Source organism: Ursus americanus, chromosome 18, assembly GCF_024610735.1.
Source record: "Ursus americanus isolate L20-20 chromosome 18, mUrsAme1.1.p, whole genome shotgun sequence".
Taxonomy (NCBI): Eukaryota; Metazoa; Chordata; class Mammalia; order Carnivora; family Ursidae; genus Ursus; species Ursus americanus.
Genome location: NC_142144.1, coordinates 16893412 through 16916747, shown reverse-complemented (window position 1 = coordinate 16916747; position 23336 = coordinate 16893412). Strand labels below are relative to the sequence as shown.

Genomic DNA, 23336 nt, shown 5'->3' with positions numbered 1-23336 from the left:
AAAATAAAACAAAATTTAAAAAATAAATTTATGACAGAGAACAGAATAAGGATCACTGAGAAAGGGCACCTTTTAATTCACCACATTTTTGTCTATCTTTCTGAGCCATCACACGTTTTGGGGTTTTCTTGGGTGATCCCTCGATTTTGCAATTTCCCAACTACATGTTATCTGAAAATCTGGTAAATGCGGAATTATAGGCTTCACAATAATCCAATGAGATAGGTATTATTATCATACCCATTTTATAAACACAGAGACTGAGGCTCAGAGAGATAAGTCTTTCACCTAGCTATAGAAATGGCAGTTAACAGAGCAACTATTTGAATTCATGTTTGTATTATTCTATAGCCTCTGCTCTTAGCCATTAAAGTATTTAACATGACTCTGAGCAGGTAACTCAAACTCTTAGGAGCTCTACTTCTACATGCATGAAAATATTCAAAATTTGAATGTTGCTAAGGCCTACCATTCTACAGTTAAAGAGTACGGACAGGTAAAGCTAAATTAAGGTCACGTGTCTTTAATAATGGCCAAAATTTGTCCCTTTGGTTTTCCCAAACTCATTGTTCATCACTCCTAGACTTTCATCTCCATACGCCAACCACACCCAGGTTCTGGCAATTCTTCCAATCCCAGTATTCATCAGCCTACATTACCTGGATAATTCTGTAAATTTGATTCCTTCTGGCTCCCTCCGCTATCCCTTTATCTCACACTCACAGTTTTGCCTGTTATATGTGCACACATGATTTGATAGGAATGAACTAAAAGTATTGTTCTTAGTTCAGAAAATCCACTGCATGATATATAAAATGAGAAATACTGAACTTATTTGCAGTTCAGGTGAAACACAAGTAGAGGCTAGATCACATGGTGAAGTGGGAGCAATCACAGGATGCATTAATAGAAGTCTGAGTGTTTCAGAGAAAGGAGGTGAAAGTTCCACTTTGGATAAAACATACTGAAGGGATTGGTGCTATGTTCTGAACATGAACTTAAAAATTAAAGATAAAAGTGAGTTACCTTGAGGTAAGTTGACAAATATTGAGTAAGGATCTCAAAAACATCCAATACATATCTAACTGGAAAAAGTTTTAAACAAACAATGGTGCTAATATGGTGGGTGCTAGAAGTCAGATGGTGGTTACCTCTGGGAGGGCATTAACGGGGAGGGAGCATAAGGAAGCTGAAGGTGCTGGGAATGTTGTATGCTTTAATCTGGGTGGACTCTTATGTAAAAATTCATTAAGCTGCATACTTAATATGCCTTCTTCATTATATTTCTGATAACCTTCAATACACTTAAAAATACGAATGCCAAGCACTTGGACAAGCATTTGGGGAAAGAGGTGCCATCACATCCTGTTGGAGTATGTGAAGTGGGACAACTTTCTGGAGGGCACTTTAACAATAGATCTCAAGCACCTTAATCAGTTTCTTGGGCCATGCTTTGCAAATGATTATAGTGACTACAGTGTCTCATTAATTCAAATTAATTGGGTGAAGAGTAGGATATAACATACTTACAAAGTACATTTACAGGGAATGAGATGTGAGTATTCTCCAGGATATTTAGGAGATTCCAACAAAGCTCATATGATCTTGTCTGTCATATTTTTTAATTAGAAAATAGTATTTTAGGGGTGATATTTTTAGGTGGAATAGGATTCAGAAGCATAATAAGAAATAGTAGGTTGCAGTAGCTCAATCTTTCTGCACTCACATTTGAATTCTTCCTTTATTTAACAAATCTTATCCTTGCCCGTGGCAAAAAGCAGTCTGTAGTTCCATTCACATAATGCAGGATTCCAAATCATAAGGGCCTCTTCAAGGCCTTTGGATTTGGATTTTTTTTTTTATTTTTTATTTTTTTTGTAATCTAATTGTGAAGTTGGGCCATGCATGGAGGACATCTGACCAGACAGGGGTGCACGGTGATGAGCAGGTATGGGGCATCTTTTATGCTTGCTTCTTACCGTCTGCAATGAAGTGCTCAGGCACATGCAGAGTCACCTTCACGGTGAGTGGACAGGACATCTGACTGCCACACACCATGGCCAGGATGCAGGAGCTCACAGCAATCAGCGTCAAGGCTGTCTTGTTCACTGGGCTTTTCAGCAAACCTAGTAACAAAAATATACACAAAGATACATAAGTCCATGAGGTAAGAAAATAGGGATAGCATGGAATTTGGGAATCCTGCCCTTTTCCAAATGGGAAGCTGGAAAAAGAGATAATATTTTCCAACTTCTGGACTTGCCAATGACATCTCAGCAGCCCTTCTTGGATCTCAACTTAACTCTCTAGAAAATGGGCTTATTACATCCTTCGGTATAGATGAAAGAAAGAAGCTTCATGAAAACTGTGGCAATTCTCCCTCCCTCCCTCTCAATTAGGCTGGTCATTCTTGATAATTATGTAGATGACATTAAACTCTCTACTGGCTTTAGAAACAAGCAGGAAGAAGTGAGAAGTGTTGAATTCATTGAGCCTAGAGGAATGAGCATGAACTCTGGAGTTTGACAACCATGGGTTCAAATTGTGACCTGTCTCATTCTGTGAACCTCAGTTTTCGTATATGTATGGTAAGGACAGTAAGAAGCAGCTCACAGGTTGTGATGATTACGTGGCATAGTGGACAGACACAGTGTCTGTCATCTAACTGGTTTTCACAGAATGGTGGAAGCTTATCAGTACAAGTTAATTTCACAGGCTTTTACTGAGCACCTATTACGTAGACACACATAGAGCAGGAGCAGAATAGTTTCTGATCTTCAGGAGCTTGCAGGCTAGGGGGCAAAGGCAGGCTTAACCACAGTGAGTCAGAACCCAAGGCAAGTTGTACTAAGAACTAATACAGAGGACACAGGATGGGGAGGGGAGTTTTGCCTGGAAAAATTAAAGACAATTTAATGATGCAGTAGGATGAGTAGATTGGATTTGCATGGCTAGCAGAGCACTGGGCCAGCAAAGAAATTCTGTGGACTGTGTCCTAAGTCCCCACTGGGTCTCATTCTTTAGGCCTTGTTATTCACACCAACTTTCAAGGTTTTGATTACTATTTTTAGAGTAATGGCTCCCAAATTTCTATCACCCCCGAGGCTCTTCTTTTGAGCAAATCTTTATGCCCAAACCTCCCAGACATCTTCCTCTGGAAGTCCCAAGGGCATGGCATAAACATATTCAAAACTGGACACGTTATTTTCTCTTTAAACCTGTGCTCCTCCCCTCCACCTCCTCCCCCTCTCCTCCTCCACTTCCTCCTGGACTTGCCAACTTACCGAAAACACCACCATTCACCTAGATGTCTTCTTCCTTTATAGCATCTGCACAGCCACACAGTCCTATTTATTCTGTGTCCTTAGCATTTTCACCTCTTTCCCCTCGTCTCTATTGTCTGTTTGCTTGTGGAATGAGTGAGGTATGGGCACATCTTCCCATCTCATTCCCTGCCAGAACCCCTTGAGCTGCTTTATAGCATCTGGGCACAGGATGCCATCCATGCTCATCAGCCTGGCATCCGAGGCCTTTCATGGTGGGTCTCTGCACTCACACCTCCTGTTGCTCTCCCCTCCCGGGCCCAGGTGCGGGCAGGGCTGCATAACCGCAGTGCCACCCCAGTCAACACTTCTTCATGCTAACGTTATCATAGGTATTATTTCCTTTGCATAGAAACCCACTTGTTTCCTTGTCCCTCATCACTCATTGAGATTAACCACAAATGTAGATTCCTCTCCCTCTAGGCAAACAAACAGCCTACATTTGTTGTGTTTCTCAAACACTAGATTCTAGTAACTAGATGGTGAACTCCTTGAGGGAAGGTGCCATGCCCTTTGCTTACCACTGTATCCCAACATCTAGCACAGTGTCTGGGACATGGCGGAATCTCAGTAAATGCATCGGAACATCCGGGGAGGATAGTAACATATTAGTAAGCAGACACAGGTGCTGACCAATCAAAACCACGCCAACCATAAACAAGCAACATTGCCAGGCTGGTGAATCCTAATGGAACAAGAACCCTATGGACAGCTGACTTTGGATTTTTTTGTATGGATATTTCTTTTTCTTAATAAACAGTGAGCATCTTGAAGGAAAGGATCCCATCTTCACCATCTTTACATTTCTCACACTAAGCTCACTGCCTGGAACCTAGAAATTCCTTAATTTAAGAATAGTATCTTGATCTTTATTGCTAGCCCTAGGACAAGGCATAGCTTATGCTAGAGACTATTCATCTATTTGGGGTTGCTATATTTGTTGAATATTTGTTAAATGGAATAGCAAATAAAATTTAGAAATTTGGTCCTGGTGTCACGTGAACAGGAAATCCTTAAGCCTAAAATGACCACCAAAAAAAGGGGAACACACTTCATTTTTCCTCTGAGGACCACAAAAAAGCCGTTTCAAACTCTAAAATATAAACAGTTTAGTAACTAAATAGCATAAGCAATCTAATATTGACATTTTCTCCTTATGGACTAGGGTATGGACTAGGAGTTGGTGCTCTGTGTAAGTCTTTCCTTAAAAAGTCAACATATTGTCCCAAGCCTAGATACTTAACAAAACCCCCAAACAGCAGTCAGCAGCAGCGCTGAGTTTCCACTCGAGATTCAATGGAGTCTGTTCTGAGGGGACAAACATGTAAGGATGAGTCCAGCATGAACACATTCTTGGGAAGGTGACCCAGAGAGTGACATGTGGAAGGTAGAGGCTCCTGGCATCGAGGAGGCAGATGCCTGGATGGACACTAGCACCCTCTGGGGCTGTGGGAGGGCATCTCTCAGACTTGGCCCAGACAGCAGCAGAAATGCAATGTGACCAACACATTCCTTTTACTAATTAATGAACTACCAGAAATCCCATCCAGGCTCCAGAGAGTTGTCTTCTGGTTGGGAGAAGAGGGATGAGGGGCAGGCATGGGATTGCTCACACTAGCTCTCTGGACTCATGCTGGCCTAGCTGTCCTATGTCCTATGTCATTTAAACCTTCACAGTCATCCACGGTCTCTAAGAGTCAGTAGGGTGGGGGGTGAAGTCATGCTAACGTATTGCCTCTCTGTTTTCTCATCTGGAAAACAGGAACAAGATGACACATCCTTTAAGAGTGCAGTAAGAGCTAAATGAGACAGCAAATGTCAAACGCCTAGCATAGTTCTTGGCACATGGTATGCCCTTGGTAAATGATCATTTCCAAGCCAAGTATCAGTATTTATCTAATCATCAATGGCAGAAACCAGGACTCATTTGCTTCTTTGTCCAACACATTATCAGAATATATTAGGAACTGAATTATTCTTGAAGGAACTGAAGACAAAAAGAGTGGATAGTAAGGGAGAGTCAGAAGAAGAGGGAGGAAGTGAAAGGGAGAATGTGAATGAACAGTATCCTGGGGTAGCCATTTACTCAGCGAATGCCTGAATCACCATGGTTATAGCTGAAGTCCAGGAAGAAGAAAGCACGGAGGTCAAGTCTGCACTTAGGCCAGATGCCTGTGGAGCCGCCCATGGGGCTTGGGGAGTTTCCATGGCAACTGGATCTGGCAGAAACTTCACAGTGGAACTCAAACAGAGGTGACTTCTTAAGAGTTCCTGGCCAAGGGAACTGATCATCAGCATTTAGCTCTAAGTAGAAGCTGTAGACAGCAGCAAGGTAGAAACTCTCTCCCAAAAAACCCACCTCCTTCTCACCCAGGCTCTGTATTGCATTGTAGGAAGCAGAGACAGGGAAGAGAACCTCTATTTGCGGAATGCTTACTATGATCCAGGCACTACGCCTAGAATTCATATCCATCCATCCATTCATCCAACCAATTTTGATTGAACATCACCTTTTTCTCCATACTCTTCAAGGCAAAGAGGAAATGACAGTGAACACAGCCAAGGTCCCTGAAGCTTATATTTTAGTGGATTAATTACCTCATTTAATCCTTACAATGAACTGTTACTACTATCCCCACTTTACAAATGAACAGAGGGACAGAACAGCCAAATGACTTGCTAAGGTCACCCAACTTGTATGTGGCAGAAGAGAGACTAGAAACAGTTCTTTCCATCCTCTCCCCCGTATCATATTACCTTCCACCTCACTCCCGAACAAAGGTCCCGCAATGGCATCATGTAGTTGCAGAAAGAGCATGGCCTCTGAAGCTAGACGTGGCTGTGCTCGAGTCCTGGCGTAACCACAACATCTCCACGGGATGCTTGCCAGTTGATCTAACCCTAATAAGACAAAATACTCCCACCTGAAAAATGGAAAGAGTGCTTTTCTTTCAGGGCTGACTGGAGGACAAAAGATAATACATGCAATTGGCAAAAAAAAAAAAAAAAAATCAATGTATGATAGCTCCAGATCATAACACGAGCATCGTCAGATGGCCAGGGTCACAGTTATGCCTGTATCGCCTCCCGGTTCATAGTTCCCTCCCCGTCACTTGCAAGACAGAGAGAGAGCTGTGCTGTAGGAATAGAATTACACCAGGGCGTATTGATTGCTGGAACTGGAGAAAGTTAATAATCTAATTTCCCTTTCATTTCCCCTCCCTTTTACCCCTCAACTTCTCGCATGGCAACAGAGAATGGCATAAAGCGCATTGCTTGAGAAATTCGACCGGAAATAACTCGGCATTGTTGATCCACATGCTGCCTATAATTTGGGGTTTGATTGATTCTCAGTTTGGAGATGCCAGGTTGAGAGAAGAAAATCAAATTTAAGCTAAATTTGGAATTGAATCAATCACATTTTACAATGAAGAAAATAGATCTAACCCCATCAGACCACTGTGTGCGGAAAACTTCAAGCAGCCATATTTCCATTGATTCCTTCCTCCTGGTATCTCTGGGGGACAAGAGACTAGGTCCCAGGCTGTGAAGTCATTTCTTCCTTCAAATGGCATATGGGGTTGGGGTGAGGAACGAGGATTCTAGGAGCCTAGGACCTTAGGATGGAGGAGCCCAACAGGTAAAAAAAAAGCCACTCAGAATAGGAGGAAGAGGCTGGGTTTGGGTTTTAAACATAGAGACTGAAATCCAGACTCTTCCATTTAATAGCTAACTGTTAGCTACACTTACACTCTTAGAGCCTCAGTGTTCTGATCTATGAAATGGCAATTATAACCCATAACTAGTGGAGAAGCTATTTAGATGAAATGGGAAATCATAATTGTAATGATCAGCACACGTACTTTATCTTTTCTTTCTTCTCAGTTCTTCAAATGCCCACTGCCTGCAGATATTCAGCAGGGCATGTGGCTCTTTGGCTCAAGCTGGAATTCTGGCTCTTACACTTAGCTGCTGGCCCCCATGGTCAAGTCACCTTACTCCTCTAAGCCTCAATGACCTTATCTGAGAATTAGTTCATTCAATAAGTAGTTATTTAATGTGTGTCTACTACGTGCCAGACCTCATCTTGTGCCCTTCTATTATTTCCAGCATCTGTAAGTGTGTCTGAATATATTAGGTGCTCAATAAACATCAATTTAATGAGTGAGTGAATGAATGAGTGCTTAAATATGGTTGTCCTTTCTACCAAAAGGTTGTCAGTACTGAAATATTGTTACTGTTTCTTTTCTACTCAAATATATTCATTGACTCTCTTTGGCAATGATTCGTCTCCCCCGCCCCCACCACCACCTCTCTCCAGGAAGAAGTCATATGAAAAGCCACTGAGAGGCTGCTAATTCCCCTGCGTATCAGGGTGACCACTGAGCACGGCTGGTGTCCCCACGAACCTCACTGAACATCTCATGGGATCCCTGCCGCACCTAGGCTCTAGCACCTCTCTGCCTCTTTGTGTATTTCTGGAAACTAAAATTAGGACAATCGTCTGACAAGTGCAAGTGTCACGCTGGAGGAGGAGGAAAGAATACTTAACATTGTGACTTTCTCAGAACTCTACAGAAGGGGGCCCTCTATCCTCAGCCTGCCCCATGGCCGGATTGTGCACAGACTACTTCAGTGTGATGGGTCAAAAGGGGGCATTCTTCTCCTCCCCTCAGCCCCCATTTTGCCCACCTGAAGCCAAGTCTCTCCTCATCTCCCTCTCTCTACCTTTGCCGTGAACTAGTTTCTCGTGTTCTCTGGCTCTTTGACCTTGGTACTCTCACATCCACGGTATCCTGTGAATCATTTGTAATTTTCCCAGTCTTCCATAGGGCCTTCCTTTATAAGTCTGTGCCAGCGTTCATCCAGCCGACGCAAACCTCCAGAGGCAGCAGACTCAACCCCTGTGAAGCAGCAATTCTCTCAGATGGTTGTACTCACAGCCCTGGATGCTCACTCGATGAGCCAGCCTTTGCTGCCCAGGTCAAATAAGATGCACCTAATACGTTCTCTTCGGGGCAGCGACGTAGTTGGTGAAAGGTGGCAGTTAGGTTGTCTTGAGCCTTTCCTCCACACCAAAGATTGCTAGCTTGACTCTTTCTCTAAAATCATATTTTGAGGCTCTCTATCATACTTTGTAGAGATTTTATTTTATTTTTTTACAATGACTGTCCTAGCAGAGAATATCACCATTACCACCATCACCATCATCAGTATCAGCATCATCACTAATATTTATGAAAACATTTATGTGCCGCACAATATAACCAAACATTTTGCATGTAGTAGCTCACTTAATCTTCACAGGAACTTCATGAGATGCTGTCAGTTATCACCCATATTTTACACAGGAGGAAACTGAGCACACCACTCACCAAGGGCCGTGCAGCTCAAAGCTGATAAATGAATGAATGAAAAACCATTTGACTTCAGAGTCCAAGTTCTTAGCCACGACCCTCCACAACTTCTCTATCAACATGCTAGATATGGCCTGAGCAGAGAATAATCAGCCCAACTGGCAAGCTGCTTAGAGACCTCACTTGCCCTAGAGCCCCATGGTGACTACAACGGGACCCACAGTGGTCTCATCATCGCACCTGATGTTGACCATAGGTCTTCAAGGGAACCTCTCTGCATCATCAGAGGGGACTTCACAAGGAGAGCAGATGGTGAGAGGGGCAGGCTAGATGGCTTTTTCTCTTCCTTTCTGAGCTCCAGAAAATACTACCTGGCCTCAACTAGTTCAGTGTGCTACTGTGAGGCCGCTGGGGAACACCACTGGCTGGCTCTGCTCCAAGGATAAACATGGATGGTGTCACCCTAATGAAGATAAAGCCACTGGTGGCAGATGTGGCACGGAACTCCAGACAGCTGGCTCTTTGGATTTCTCTATGGCAGCTGCTGATGGCTGGGCCTGGAAGTATGAATGTCATTTAAGGTGATGACAGTGGAGATGTAACAATGGTGTTGGTGACAAAGATGGTGCACCCACCTATGGACCTATTGACCACACAAATATATCTGAATGTCCCGAAGAGCCATAACAGTATTTCCCATCAAACAAAATGGATCCTGAAAACAAAATTTCCATTTTCAAAGAATTCTGGGACATGCTACATTCTATATTCACCTCTTGAAGTACTAGAGTATATATATTTATATATCTGGTATTAAGATCTCTGAAAAGACCTGCATGGAATTCTCTTTAGCAGACTTTAACCTGATGTATCCCCAAAGTACTAATATATTACAGAGCCATTATTCCGTGAAACAAAGTAGGAAAAAATAATAAGCTACTTTAAAAGTGCATACAAAGGCTGCTATTAATCATATCTGCAGTTCCCAATAATTAACTGTTTCCCCTATGCCAGGCACTGTGCTAAAGATTCTAGTTGTATTTGCCTATAAACCTCTCAACAGCCTCCCAAGGCAGAGATTACTACCTCTAGCTAAAAACGGGAACACCAAGACTTAACCACTGGAAAATGACAGAGGAAAATGTCATGGTCAGTCTTAACTCTATGCTTCTGGTTCCCGAGCAGCAAAAGAAAATGGGAGTTTTACAGTAACCTCAAAAGATATCTGTACCCCTATGTTCACAGCAGCATTATTGACCATATCCAAAACATGAAAAAAGCTAACTAGCCATCGACAGATATATGCGTGCACACATACATACATACATATACTTGGGATGGAATATTACTCAGCCATAAAAAATGAGAAAAATCCTGCCACTTGTGACCACATGGATGGATCTTGAGGACATAATGCTAACTGACATAAGTCAGAGAAAGACAAATACTGTATGATCTTACTTATATGTGGCATCTAAAAAGAACAGAAACGAAAACAGACTCCTGTAGAAAAAAATCAGCTTTGTGGTTAGCAGAGGGAGAGGGTGGGGAGGTGGAGGAACAGGACGAAGGTGGTCAAAATGTACAAACTTGCAGTTATAAGATAAATAGGCACTAGGGGTGCAATGCACAACTTGATGACTATAGCTAACATTGCCGTATGGCATATATGAAAGTTATTAAGAGAGTAAATCCTAAGGGTTCTCATCACAATGAAAGCATTTTTTTTCTTTCTTTGCTTTTTCTTTTCATTGCATTTATATGAGATGATGGATGCTGACTCTATTTATTGCAGTGATTGTTTCACAAAATGTGTAAGTCAAACCAATATGCACCGTACACCTTAAACATATACAGTGATGTATGTCAATTATATCTAATTGGAAAAAGATTGTTTACAGAGAATGGAACTTAGAGTCATAGAAAAACACATGCAAAGAAGGAAAAGAGCAGGTATGAGGGGCCAGCTTGAAAGGTTAAAGACAATTCAACTGATATTTAGCAGCCTGATGGAGTGCATGAGGGGAAGGAAAAGCAGACTGTCTTCAGATCATGAAAGCACAGTGTGCAGGAGAAACCGTGGTGACAATTCTAAGAGCTAAAGTTCTAGAAAGGCTCAGAAATAAATGGGGAAGAAGGAAGGGAAGGTGGCACTTGATTTTCAGAGCCACAGGTGATAATCAGCTGGTAATGACTTACAAAATAAAAATGTTTTTAAGACACTGGTGCTTGACCCCCGTGTTCACCCTCTTAGACTGTAGGCTGCTGAGTGGTACCACCACGTTCAGCCCACACTGTTGATGGAACAGGGAGTGGCACAGAAGACCTGGGGACCAAGTAGTGGGAGCAAAGGGGCAGAGCAAAGAGCAGCCACATGTTTCCATGGCTACCAAGGAAGATCTGACCAATCGTCTCCCATTTCCATGAAACAGACATTTTTAGCTGCTTTTTCTCAGAGCTTGCCAAAAAGGTCACTATTCTGTTCTCTAAGAAGATGTCATTGAACGTTGGTCCAAGGTTTGTGAAAGTAGGAGAAGAGGAAAAATGTTTATTGTGTATTTAATATTTACTAGGTCAGTTATTTTGTCCTTTACCTACAGAATCTCCTCTGTTCCATATATCCATTGTAAACTCTAGGCAATGCTGCCATTTTTGATACTGGAGGAAATGGAAACTCAGAGAGTTTAATTCACTTCCCCAGAGGCTCATAACAAGTAAGTGCAGAGAGGGATTCTAAGCCAATCTATTGACTTCCAAATTCAATGTTTCTTCCATTATATAACACTGCCTCAAAAGAAGGGGGTTCCATCAAATCTCTGTGCTCCTTCCTCCTCCCATTTTTGTCCTGATTCTCAGATGGCACTTGAAAAATAATGGGAAACAAGGCTTTGTCTGATGGTCCATAAACCCTTCACTACACTTTGACTTGCCTGTACCTTTCCTTGTGACAAGCTGCATACATTCCTCACGGCCATGTGGTGCTCTTCCTACTTTTATCAACATGTCTAAGGCAGACCTGCTTGTTAAGGCCAGAGAATTCCCATCTCCTGGAAGTTGCCCTAACTCACAGAAACCCCATACCAACGTCCCATGTATGTATCACATGTTCTAATAGGAGTCATGGGATCTCAGATTCACGGGGGACTAAATAGGCTTTGACCGTAACAGATTACACAGTACAGATAGTTCCTTACGATGCTCCATCCCATGGTCATCCAGCCTGTGTTGGAACATCACCTAAACTGGGAGCTTGTTAGCTCAAAAGAAAACCCATTTCATTGATGATGATGATGATGATGATGATGATGATGATGATGATGATGGTAATCTTTTATTTTTAGAGCACTTATACATATGACATGTTGTGCTAAATATTTTAGATATTATTTTATTTGATCAATCATAAATTTTTGTCAGCACTTCATTTTTCAAATAAGGAAACTGAGTCTAGCCCAAGGCAGGAAGGCTCCGAGCAGCAAAGCCAGGATTCAAATCCAGATGTAGATCCCAAAGCTCTTAACAATGTATTATAAAATCTCCCTTCCCTCTTAATCTTCTGTATGAGGACTATGTCAGTGTGGAATGAAAGTCTAGTCCTAGAACTATAACCAGCTAGACATGTTCCTGTCCTTAAGATTCCATGGTTTTGTCTTCATTCCTCCTCTTTCAGGCAGCCCATTGGTTTAAGGTTGGAAAGTAGGTTCGCCATATCCTTTTGCCTCAAGCACATTTTCTGTCCCTTGACTCCCACGTGCAGTAAATAATCATGGAGCCAGAAGAGAGAGCTGGAGGAGTGCCTTTAGATCATTGAGTCCGATCCATTATGCTAAAGGTTAGAAAGAGGCTGGGAGAAGAGTTCTGTCCACAGTCCTAATGTGCAGAACCAGACCTAGATCCCATTGGTCCCAGTTCCCACAGCAATGTTTCTCAGTTGACCACTTGGGATAGTTGTCACTTGTTAACCAGTATCTCCTACCTTAACCAGGGTCTCCTGGAATACACAGTGAATCCTACAGTCTCTATCCATGTGACACTGGCCATAGGGTTACACAAATGACTGTATGTCAAGTGGGCTCAACTAGGATACTTTGGTCAAACATACAAACAAAATGAACCATACCCAAATATTCCCACCAAACAACCTCAACAGACTGGTGCAAAGTCTAAAGCATAGTAGATTAAGGTAATGGGAAGAATATGGACTTCGAAATTAGAGACACTTGGGTTCAAATCCTAGCCCTGTTATTTTTTGATTGACCTTTCGCAAGTCTCATTATCCTAATTGGTAAAATGTGAATGACATCTACTCCACAGCATCGTTAGAAAGATTAAATAGGAAAACATGCATTGCATAGTAGGTGCTCAATGAATAGTAGCCGCCGCCGCCGTCGTCGTCGTCGTCGTCGTCGTCATCATCATCATCATCAGATATAAGACCAGTAAATCATCATCATCATCATCATCAGATATAAGACCAGTAAATACACAGCCTGGCCTTTATATCCAGGAAACTATCTGCATAAATTCAGGATGGCTCAGAAGTGGAAGAAAGACCATGTGGCTGGAAGGACACTGAGGTTTCAGTAAGAGAAGGTCCACACGCACGCAGAACGCCTGCTACACGCTAAGCCTCTGCTGGACCCTTTGTATCCATTCTTCAGTTCGCTCTTCATAACCATCGTCGGATTCCCATTTTATGGATCAGAGAAGTGAAGCACAGGGAAAAGAAGTGTTTTGCTCAAAGAAACTCACCTCATAAACTGCAGAGCCAGTAATGTAATTCGGGTCTATGTGATGCTGGAAACAGAACACAGACAAGTCGTCTGTGTTCTAAGAAGAGTAAGCAGGGTTGGACTAGAGATTATGTCAGACGAGGACACTAGATAAAGGACATGGGACATTCAGTCTTGATAAAAAGAAGACTCAGCCAGAGGGACCTCTTGAGGGGGATGTCACAGAAGACATCCAAACATAGAAAAAAAGGAAAGAAAATAGATAATCCACAAGAGCAATTTTGAGAACCAAGGCCCTGGCCTAGGTGTCTGACTTGCATTGTTTCACCTAGTCCTTGAAACAATCTTCCGGGTTCAGCACAAAGATCTCCGTTTTATAAATGAGAAAAATGAAGCTCGGGGAGATCATACACTCATCCCATGCTGCACAAACAACCTAGATTCCACCTCGGTCCATGAGGCCCCAACAGCATCTGCGTTCTTCTCGCATCACACCAGGGCTCACTTACCATGAAGGTCTCCCGCAGGTCTAGGGAACTAGATGGAGCTTTGGCCTGAGAATAGTATTGTAAGGCCAAGGGTCTTCTGGGCATTCAAACCCTCAAGGCACTGGGGCCCTGCAGGGGACAGAGAACTCTGTTTTTTCTTGGATGGAGGAGTTTGGCTGCTAAGCATCTGGGAACGTGATTAGAATAAACACACCTGCCTCCAGCCCTTTAACTGGAGGGACATTTTTTCCCAGGTTTTCCAACCCATTGCTGCTTCTTCAGCCCACTAACATTTCAGCAAAAGCACATTTGCATTGCATTTAAACAGCCATTTGGAGATAAACAGCTTTGCCTTTAGACCTTTGAGGAGGGGATATAAAGGAGAACAAAAGAAGGAAAAAATGAGAGCGAGGAAATGTTCCCGTGTGGTTGTTTCTGCCCAAGCGCATTTCCATACAGAGGCCTCTACCCATTTCAGGCTGACGTTCTGGGCCTAAACCTTTCAAGCTTGCTGGTTTACACATGCACCTCCAAATGAACAGTAGTGGTCTTAGCCCACGGAACATGCTAGACTCACATTCCATCTGGCCCCTCAGTGGCAAGGATGTGGCTGGGGCCTGTGCAAAGAGCTCTGTCTTGGGGGAACAAGAGACTAAACCTGAATACTGCTCAGCCATTGTCCACTAGGGAATCTTAAGCAAAACCCCTCCCCTCTCCGGATGTCGGACTCCCTGTCTGTAACAGGAGGAAATCCACTCATTCAACAAATATTTCTTGAGGGCTCATTCTGCATTGAGCTCTGTGCTCTGAGCTGGGGATACAGCGATGAGAGCCACTAACGGTCTCAATGTCCAGTGGGGTAGGAGGCTCTAAACAGAGAACGTAATGCAAGGAGACTGCCATGGTGACAGAGGTCAGTGCAGAAGAGGGGACCCCTAATCCAGGTTTGGGAGTCCTGAGAGCTGAGGCTGGTAAGATGACAGTTAGCTGAGTGGGAAAATAGCCATGTGATCCAGGAGATGTGTGAAGAGGACACTGCATGTAAACTGGAGGGGGGGGGCAACAGGCACAGGCAGCACGATGTTGGCAGAGGGGGCCAGAGAGGCAGGGAGGGAGAGCTTCCGAAGGAAATGGTGATCCACTGCAAGGACGGTGGGCTTTAGCCCAGATGATACTTCATGTCCTTTCAGGCCAGCCCTCCTGGCACTGTGCGAACCTCACACACACCCTCATTCATTCACCTTGTCAGCAAAGATGTGGCGAGTATGCCCTAAGCAGCAGACATAGTGCTGGGTGCTGAGAATCCTGCAGGGACTTCATAATCTCAAGGAGTGGGATCCAAGGACCTCCTGACAAAGGAAGAATTCTACAAGTGTACCTCTGCGGTGGAAAACAAGGAGAGGCACTGGGGTTAGAGCAGAAATCTCACTCTGCAAAGGCTGTCCATAAGAAAGTCAGAGGATGTTCAAATCAGGAGGTTGAAGAACATTCTGGACAGAACATGAGAACCAAAGCTTGGTGATCCATCACTCTTCAAGTCTACAGACATGAAAAAGCATGAGTCACCCAAGATGAAAGAGAGATCTGGTTTGAAGAAAAGGAAAGAGGCTTGGGGACCAAGATCAGCTGCCTCTAAAATGGCTCCTGATGGTCCTGGCCTCCTGGCATTCACACCCTCGTATAATCCCCTCCCCTACCAACTTGCTTCTGTCAAATGGAATATGGTAAAAGTATGGGATATCACTTCCATGACTAAGGGACAGAAGGTTGTGACTCCCATCTTGCTCACACGCTCTCTGTCTCCTCTCACTTTCGTGTTGAGGCTGTCTGCCTCTTCTCACTCTCATGTTCCATGCCATGTTGTCAGCTGCAAGATAGAGAGGCCCATAGGACAAGGAAGTAAGGATGGCGTCTGGCTCACAGCCCCTGTGGAAAGGAGTCGTGTCAACAACCACTTGAGGAAGCTGGGGAGAGGATCCTTCCCCAGTCAAGCCTTGAGAGGAGACCACAGCTCTGGCTGACAACCCGACTTGAAGTCTCAGGAGAAACCCTAGGCTGAGGGGTGCCTGGGTGGCTCAGTCGGTGTAGCATCTGCCTTCAGCTCAGGTCATGATCCCAGGGTTCTGGGATTGAGCCCCACGTCATCGGGCTCCCTGCTCAGCGGGGAGCCTGATTGTCCCTTTCCCTCTGCCCCATCCTCCCAGTTGTGCTTTCTCCGTCTCCCTCTCTCTCTCTCTTTCTCATAAATAAACACAATCTTAAAAAAAAAAAAAAAAAAAGGAAAAAGAAAAAAAGAAATCTGAGGCTGAAGGAACAGTTACATGGTGCCCAGGTCCCCGACCCACAGAAGAAATGTCTGTCACGGTAACAAATGTTAATAAATACATGTTTGTTGAGATCATAAATATATAATATGTGTTTGTTGTCCTAACCTGCCAATCTGGGGGCCATTTGTGAGTCAGCAATAGATAACTACAAACCAGGACCTACTTAAATGAATACATGAGAAAGACTGAAAAGGCCTCATCCCCAGAAGGAGACTCAGGGACTTTCAAGTTTAGAAGAGACCCCCTTTCATTTACAGAAAGGTTCCCTGTGCACCTAGTGTGCACTATGGCCTGAGAAAGCTATAGGACTCACCAAGGAGCCAGGCACAGCCCAGACCTGGAGGGATCACAGTCAGGTAGACAAGAAGGTCGGGAGGAGACGTAATTGCCCTGTACCAGGAAAACTGCTAGGTTGCTTTACTGAAGACTTCCCAGCCTCTCGAGGGCTGAGAGGAAGGTGACATCAAGTGTGCCTGACAAAACCAGGGCTGGCTTCCCGGTGGAGGAAATCCCTTTCATCTCAATGAAGGCATCTCTCTCTGGGAGATCCTCTGTTCACACATAATCCCAGAAGTGAAGTTGGTGATATGGAAGGCTTCTGAGCTCCACAATCAGAAAGAAAGAGCTTGAAACCCAGCTCGATAATTTCTTAACACCGTGAGCTTACGTCTTTCATAAAAAGGAAGAGTTAGGAACATAGCCCTTAGGATCCCACAGAGCTGGGATCAAGCACGAGCACTGCCCATTCCTATTTGAAGACGCTGGTACGAGTAATCTGACCTTTCTAAATCTCAATGCTCCCATTTATAAAACAAGAATAATTAAAATACCTTCTTCACCAGATTACTTGAGCTAACACAACAAGTGTCCAGCACGGTGGCTGATGATAAGAAAGATTCGGTAATTGTTAGCTAATATCACTGGGAAAGCGCCTTAACTTCTTTATGGCTCTTTATGCATTTCAAGCCCTCAGCACACTGCCTGGCATATACTGAGCACTCAGGGCCGCTGGCTGCTCTACCTACTATCAGCGGGGGCCACAGATCCAGTGAATTGTCACGGCTCCTCCTAGACTAAGGGCTGGGCAGCAATCCAATCACACATCCTTGTATATTTATAAAAATGCTCGCTACCGCACCCCCAGGGGCACTCAGCTCCCTGTGCTAGGATGGACGGGCGCTGATGACTTCTGCAGTAGGAGCCGTACGGGGGCATCACTCGGGTAGACATGGCAGAGGCACGGCAGCCGTGGTTCCCTAAGTAACCGTAATTCAGGTGCTACACACACCTGGAGCTTCCTGCATGTGCTGTTAAATTTATGGGACAGCAATAATAGTAACAACATTAGTGCATATTTATTTATAAAATGCCCACACCTCAACAGCCTGAAGAGCTAAAATAGAAGCCCTACTAAATTTTATAGAAACCTACGTATATGTGTGGGGACGTGAATATATGTGTAAGTGTAGAAGAATTGAGATTAGGATGTAGGTATGCTTAGAGTGGAAGTAACAGCAGCCCTGGGAATCATAACTATGAATTTCTTCTTCCATTTCAATTGTCGACCAGGACCAGCATTAGCAACGTTGCTTCCTTCTCGGCGTCCCAGGTAGTCAGCAGCTCAAAGAATGGAAAATACCATTGCAAGAGTCAGCAGAGTTCAAATTTCCCGATTCACCAGTTTCTGGCTACATGATCTGGGATGGCCATTTCTTTTTTTGTTGTATCAGGTGCCTCAAATGATAAAATGGGCTTAACAATGCCTCAGTCCTACCCAAAGCCTAACGCGGGAGATGGTACTCTCTTCCTCGTTTTCTCCTTTCCCTCATATTTCAAACTACAAACAACAGGGCATATCAAAGGTTACTGTTTTTCTAGACCAGTCTCCCAACTGACTACTTGCAAAGCCTATTTAGTGACGTCCTATAAGCAGGGAGGGAGGATCAGTGACCTGCCCTACTCCCCCCATGTGACTACACCTTCCTCCGGGGCATGGACCCTGCCTTATTTTCTCTACCACTGGACCTGGTACTGGGTAGCAGGTAAGTCAATATTTGGTTAATAAATAAGTGGATAAATGAATGAATAGAGAGAGTCCCCAACCAATCACTTTTTTCCAGAGACAAGGAGCAGGCTCCATGGTATCTTTCTGAGAAGAGAGAAGTAAAATACAGTCATTAAGTGTGAATTTCAGCTGAGGCATCACTTTGTTTCACAATAAAAATAATAATAATAACTTCCATGGTTAAGTACTTAACTCTGTGCTGAGTCCTGGACTAACTGCTGTACATCAATTATTCAATCCTTATAATACCATGTGATGGAATTACTGTTACTATATCTGTTTTACAGAGGAGAAAATTAAGCCCATAGAAACACAGATGCCTACCTAACATCACAGAGCTAATAAAATTTGAACTGAAGAGGCAGACACCATAGCGCAGGCTTCAAAACTCTTTGCCACACTCTCTGCCAGGTGACAGCCTTCTGACCCATGGGAGGAGACCTCCCAACCCAACATGGCCAATTCCCCAGCACTGCTAGGCAAAGGGAGCCAGACAGAAAGAGATGTGGCCCCACCCTCATGAATGTTTCAATATGTAAGGGAATTTACAGATGTGAATATACCATTTTGGACTCTGATTCATGCTAGGACAGAGAAGGACAGGGCAAGATGAGGGAGCATAGCATAAGGACCTCCTTTAGAAAGGGGCAATGAAGCCCAGTCCCAATAGTAGGAAGGAAGGGTATTCAAAGCAGCAGGATGCATATTCCAGGGTGGAATGCAACAGAAAAAATGATGAGTGACATGAGCTGAGGCTGGGGAGGTGGCCAGGGACATGTGAGGGAGCCATCGAAGGACACTGAGAAAGGAGATGGCATGATGAAGTTATGTGTTAACGAAGCTCAGTCTGGCTGCTGGGGACAATGGTGTTGCTACCAGAGTGGCAGCGAGGACCAAGAGGTGACATGACTTAATTATGGTGGCAACACTAGGGATGGAGAAAAGTCATCCAATGCAGGTGCATCTGGAGGGAAGTTGCTGGCTCATAGCAGATCAGATCTTCTGAAAAGGTGGGAACGGGAGGGCATCAGTGGTGTTTCAAATTCTACACCCAAATTCTACTTCAACAGATCATCTCATTGCCACAGACAAGTTCAGATAAGTGCTCAGTAAGACAATGTTGGGTCCTTCTTATTTCAGGGCTGAAGACAGAGTTCCCTCCTCCCCAGTCTTGGTTATTCCCTTATTATTCAATTTTTTTTATTCCTCAATCAACAAATATGTACTGAGTTTCTGTATTCCCTACATGGGCCAAACTGTGCCAGGCATTGGAGATACACAGAAAGACAAGACAGTAATTCCTAAGAGATACGCTCTGGTTTGTTGGTGGGACTGGGACAACGGTGTGCTGAAACCAGCTCCAGTCGGCTCCCGAGAGCTAACTGCTAAACACTCAGGGACGTTGCATGGTAGCCGTTAAACCTAATGACTTGAAATCGGACATGATAGGGGAATTTACACCATGGAAACTGGCAAATGCTACAAATAAGGCTTTTTATATTATTTTTTTCTTCAGTGAGCCAGCTTGCCAGCCTACCACTGGGTTGGACCAAGTTGCCTCAATGGGGCAGACAGTCTGATAGTTTCTCTTCAGAGTTCAGAGAAATCAAACACATGTGTGAGAACCTAGGCAAGAGTTAAGAGCTACACACCAATCCTTTCTAAAAAAACTAAGAATTTCAGGGCCAAATTGTAGACTTTGGATTCACACAGACCTGGGTCTGTATCCTGCTGCGAGCACTCACTGATGATCTGGGCCAGGCAACTTACTTTATCATTCTGACCCTCATTCCCCTGCGTTTACAGTGGAGATAATGTAAACATACTATGATGTTTGCAAGTGCTTTCCACAGTGCCCAGTACTTAGTAAGCACTCAACGAATGACATACATTCTCATTTGTCTTGTTTAAGAACTGTTCCTGTGTATCTTTGCAAAGAAATATTTCTGTATTTTAATTCCAGTGTAGTCAATGGACAGTGTTATATAAATACTAGTTTCAGGTGTACAATATAGTGATTCAACAATTCCACACATTACTCAGTGCTCATCACGATAAGTGTCCTCTTCGTCCCCTTCACTTTCACCATGCCCCCCGCCCCCCTCTTCCCTGGTGACCATCAGTCTGTTCTCCATAGTTAAGAGTTTGGTTTTTTTAGTCTCCTTTTTTCCCTCGTTCATTGTTTTGTTTCTTAAATTCTACATATGGATGAAATCATATGGCATTTGTCTTTCTCTGACTGACTTATTTCACTTCGCATTATAACCTCTGGATCCATCCATGGTGTTGCATATGGCAAGACTTCATTTTGTATGGCTGAGTAGTATTCCATTCTCTGTGTGTGTATTACATATGTCTAGCACATCTTCTTTATCCATTCATCTATCGATGAGCACTTGGACTGCTTCCATAATTTGGCTCTTGTAGATAATGCTGCAGTAAACATAGGGGTACATATATCTTTTTGAATTAGTGTTTTCAGATTTGGGTAAATACCCAGTAGTGAAATTACCGGATCATATGGTAATTCTACTTTTAACTTTTTGAGGAACTCCACACTGTTTTGCACAGTGGCTGCACCAGCTTGCCTTTCCAGCAGCAATGCCTAGAACCCTTGACACGCATTATCATTACCGCTCTTCTTCCTGTTATTTTCCTGTGTATACTCTCACTCCATGTTACTCTTGATTATTCTTAGTAATATCCAGCCTTCACTTACACACTTCCTGGAACAGGGATCTCACAACTCTCGATGCAACCCCTTCCATCTCTAGTCAGTTCTGGGTATAACAAAGATGTCTGTTAACCAGAAAACAGTATAATTTCTACCAATTGTTTTCACTTACTTAATAATGTGCTGTGCAAACATTTGCTACAAGCATATTAAATTATTCAGGTTGCATCAAGGTCAGAGACCAAAACAATCAATGATGTAATATAAATTTTGTCTACTCTACTGATGAACTTGTACAAGAGAGCAGGGGCTCTGGAACCAAAGAACCGAATTTAAATTCCAGCCTGATGTTTAATAGCTGTGTGGCTTGAGGCAGCTTACATAACCTCTCTTTGCCTTCACGTCCTCACTTGTCTATTTGTACTTGGAGGAGTTTTGTCAAATTTCAAGTTAATTAATATGTCCTCCATGCTCAAAATAGGTATCTGGTAAACACAAGTTAAAAATGCCTTATGGGGGGTGCCTGGGTGGCTCAGTCGTTAAGTGTCTGCCTTTGGCTGAGGGCGTGATCCCAGAGTCCGGGAATCAAGCCCCACATCAGGCTCCTCCGCTGGGAGCCTGATTCTTCCTGTCCCACTCCCCCTGCCTGTGTTCTCTCTCTCTCGCTGGCTGTCTCTCTGTTAAATAAATTTTAAAAATCTTAAAAAAAAAAAAAAGCCTCATGTCACGGGGGAGGTGCGTTGTTTTTGAGTGTCCCTGCCATGCTTTGTGGGGAGTACTGGGGGCATAAAAATGAATAAAACAAGACTGCACATGCCAGCCATGCTGGAAAATCTACATCAGCCACAGATCCCATTTTTAAAGGGAAGAACTGAGGTTCAGGATGACGATCCATTTGTCCATAAAAAAAGCTTGTGTGCTATGCATTAAAAAGAGTCACCAGGGCCCAAAACTCAGGGTCACTGCAGCTCACCATGCAGCCTACCTTGCCCTTTCCCTCCCCCACAAAATGAGGACTGACAGCTGGCCGTACCTCCTAGGTGGTTGTGCGGATTGCAGGACGTAACATACAGGTTTCTGATAGGGTCTGGCAGATGGTGGTTGTTCGACAGGTTAGTGGCTTGAGAAACAATAAACTTGGTGACTTCTCTCGAGCCTGCAGAGAATCTGACTGTGTGGCAGCCTGGGATCGGAACAGCCCATTTCCATGCTTGCTAATTTCTTCCACTGCACCCCCCATTTTACCAAGCATCACTACTTGCTTACTCAAATTCAGCCCAATTCCTGTTTAATTTCTTCTTTTTTTAAATGGAAGATAGCTTCCTACCCTGCCCCCCATCAGCTTTGCTGATTTGTGGTTTAGTTTTATTATTTCAAACCTTTACATAGGCTCATCGGGGAGAGGCTGCCTGTCTGCTTCTAGGTGGTGTCTTTGCACACAGATAATTTAAATGCATCTTAAGTGTCCAGCTTGAGCCCTTGACACACGGGAGGGAGTCAAGTGGGTAAATCCTGAAGTTAGTGGGAGGCTATAAATCGTGCATTCCAAATGCACATTATGTGATTTGTTGTATAAATTATTAATGCCGGTCCAGGCTGTGGCTTGTTTACATTCTGTGAACAAGGAAATAAATACTGTCATCCTTGAACTTTCAATGGGAGAATGAAGAGGGACAAAAGGCCCCTAACTCAGTCCTTAGCAGATTTTCTTATTCTTCCGCAAGGAGAGAAGGAGGAAGGAAGAGAGGGGGAGGAAACATTTGGAAACCTACTATGTGCCACATAGGACAATACTTTCTTTACGTACATTATCTTCTTAAGCCTCATGACTACACTCTCAGTACTTCCATAGATCAAGACAAGGGGCTCAAGCATTTCGTGTTACTTGCCCAGGGCCATGTGGCCAGTACAAGGTAGAGCTGGGACCTTAAGGCAGGTTTGAGTTGCGAGGATGAGCCCTCCCTTGTGCAGCATATGGAACTCTGCACAGCAAGAAGCATGACCCCATTAGCGGCCAGCTCCATCCAGCAGGACTGGCCTTCCGGTGAGGCTGCTGAGGGGCCCAGCCTGCCCACATCATCGTGCCCATGGATTTATCAAGGTGTTATCCACCCGTCTACTGCCTGACCCAGTCACCATGAGAGCATCTCTTCTTGGATAAGAACAAGGCCACCACTACCACTAGACAGCCACTCGGAAACCACTCAACAATGCCTAGCACCTAAAAGGGAGCTCTCTTCAACAGCACCGCCGCCTTATTGAGCAGATATACCTTTGCGTGCACCCTGGCTCAGAATCCTTTATAGGGCTTATGAAAAATACAGTGCTCTGGGCCCTACATAAGAACAAGAATCCCTGGAGGTATAGGC

The 23336-nt window shown here is 43.9% G+C and overlaps 1 protein-coding gene across 2 annotated transcripts in view; it reads right to left on the bottom strand.

Moving 5' to 3' along the window:
* The window catches only part of ASTN2 (astrotactin 2), an 845639-nt gene that overhangs the window by 504572 nt on the left and 317731 nt on the right, over window positions 1-23336 (bottom strand). For both annotated transcript variants that reach the window (XM_045791077.2, XM_087869420.1), the window contains exon 6: window positions 1980-2126. In XM_045791077.2, coding sequence (XP_045647033.1) covers window positions 1980-2126 — 147 coding nt within the window. The remainder of the gene's footprint in view (window positions 1-1979; window positions 2127-23336) is intronic.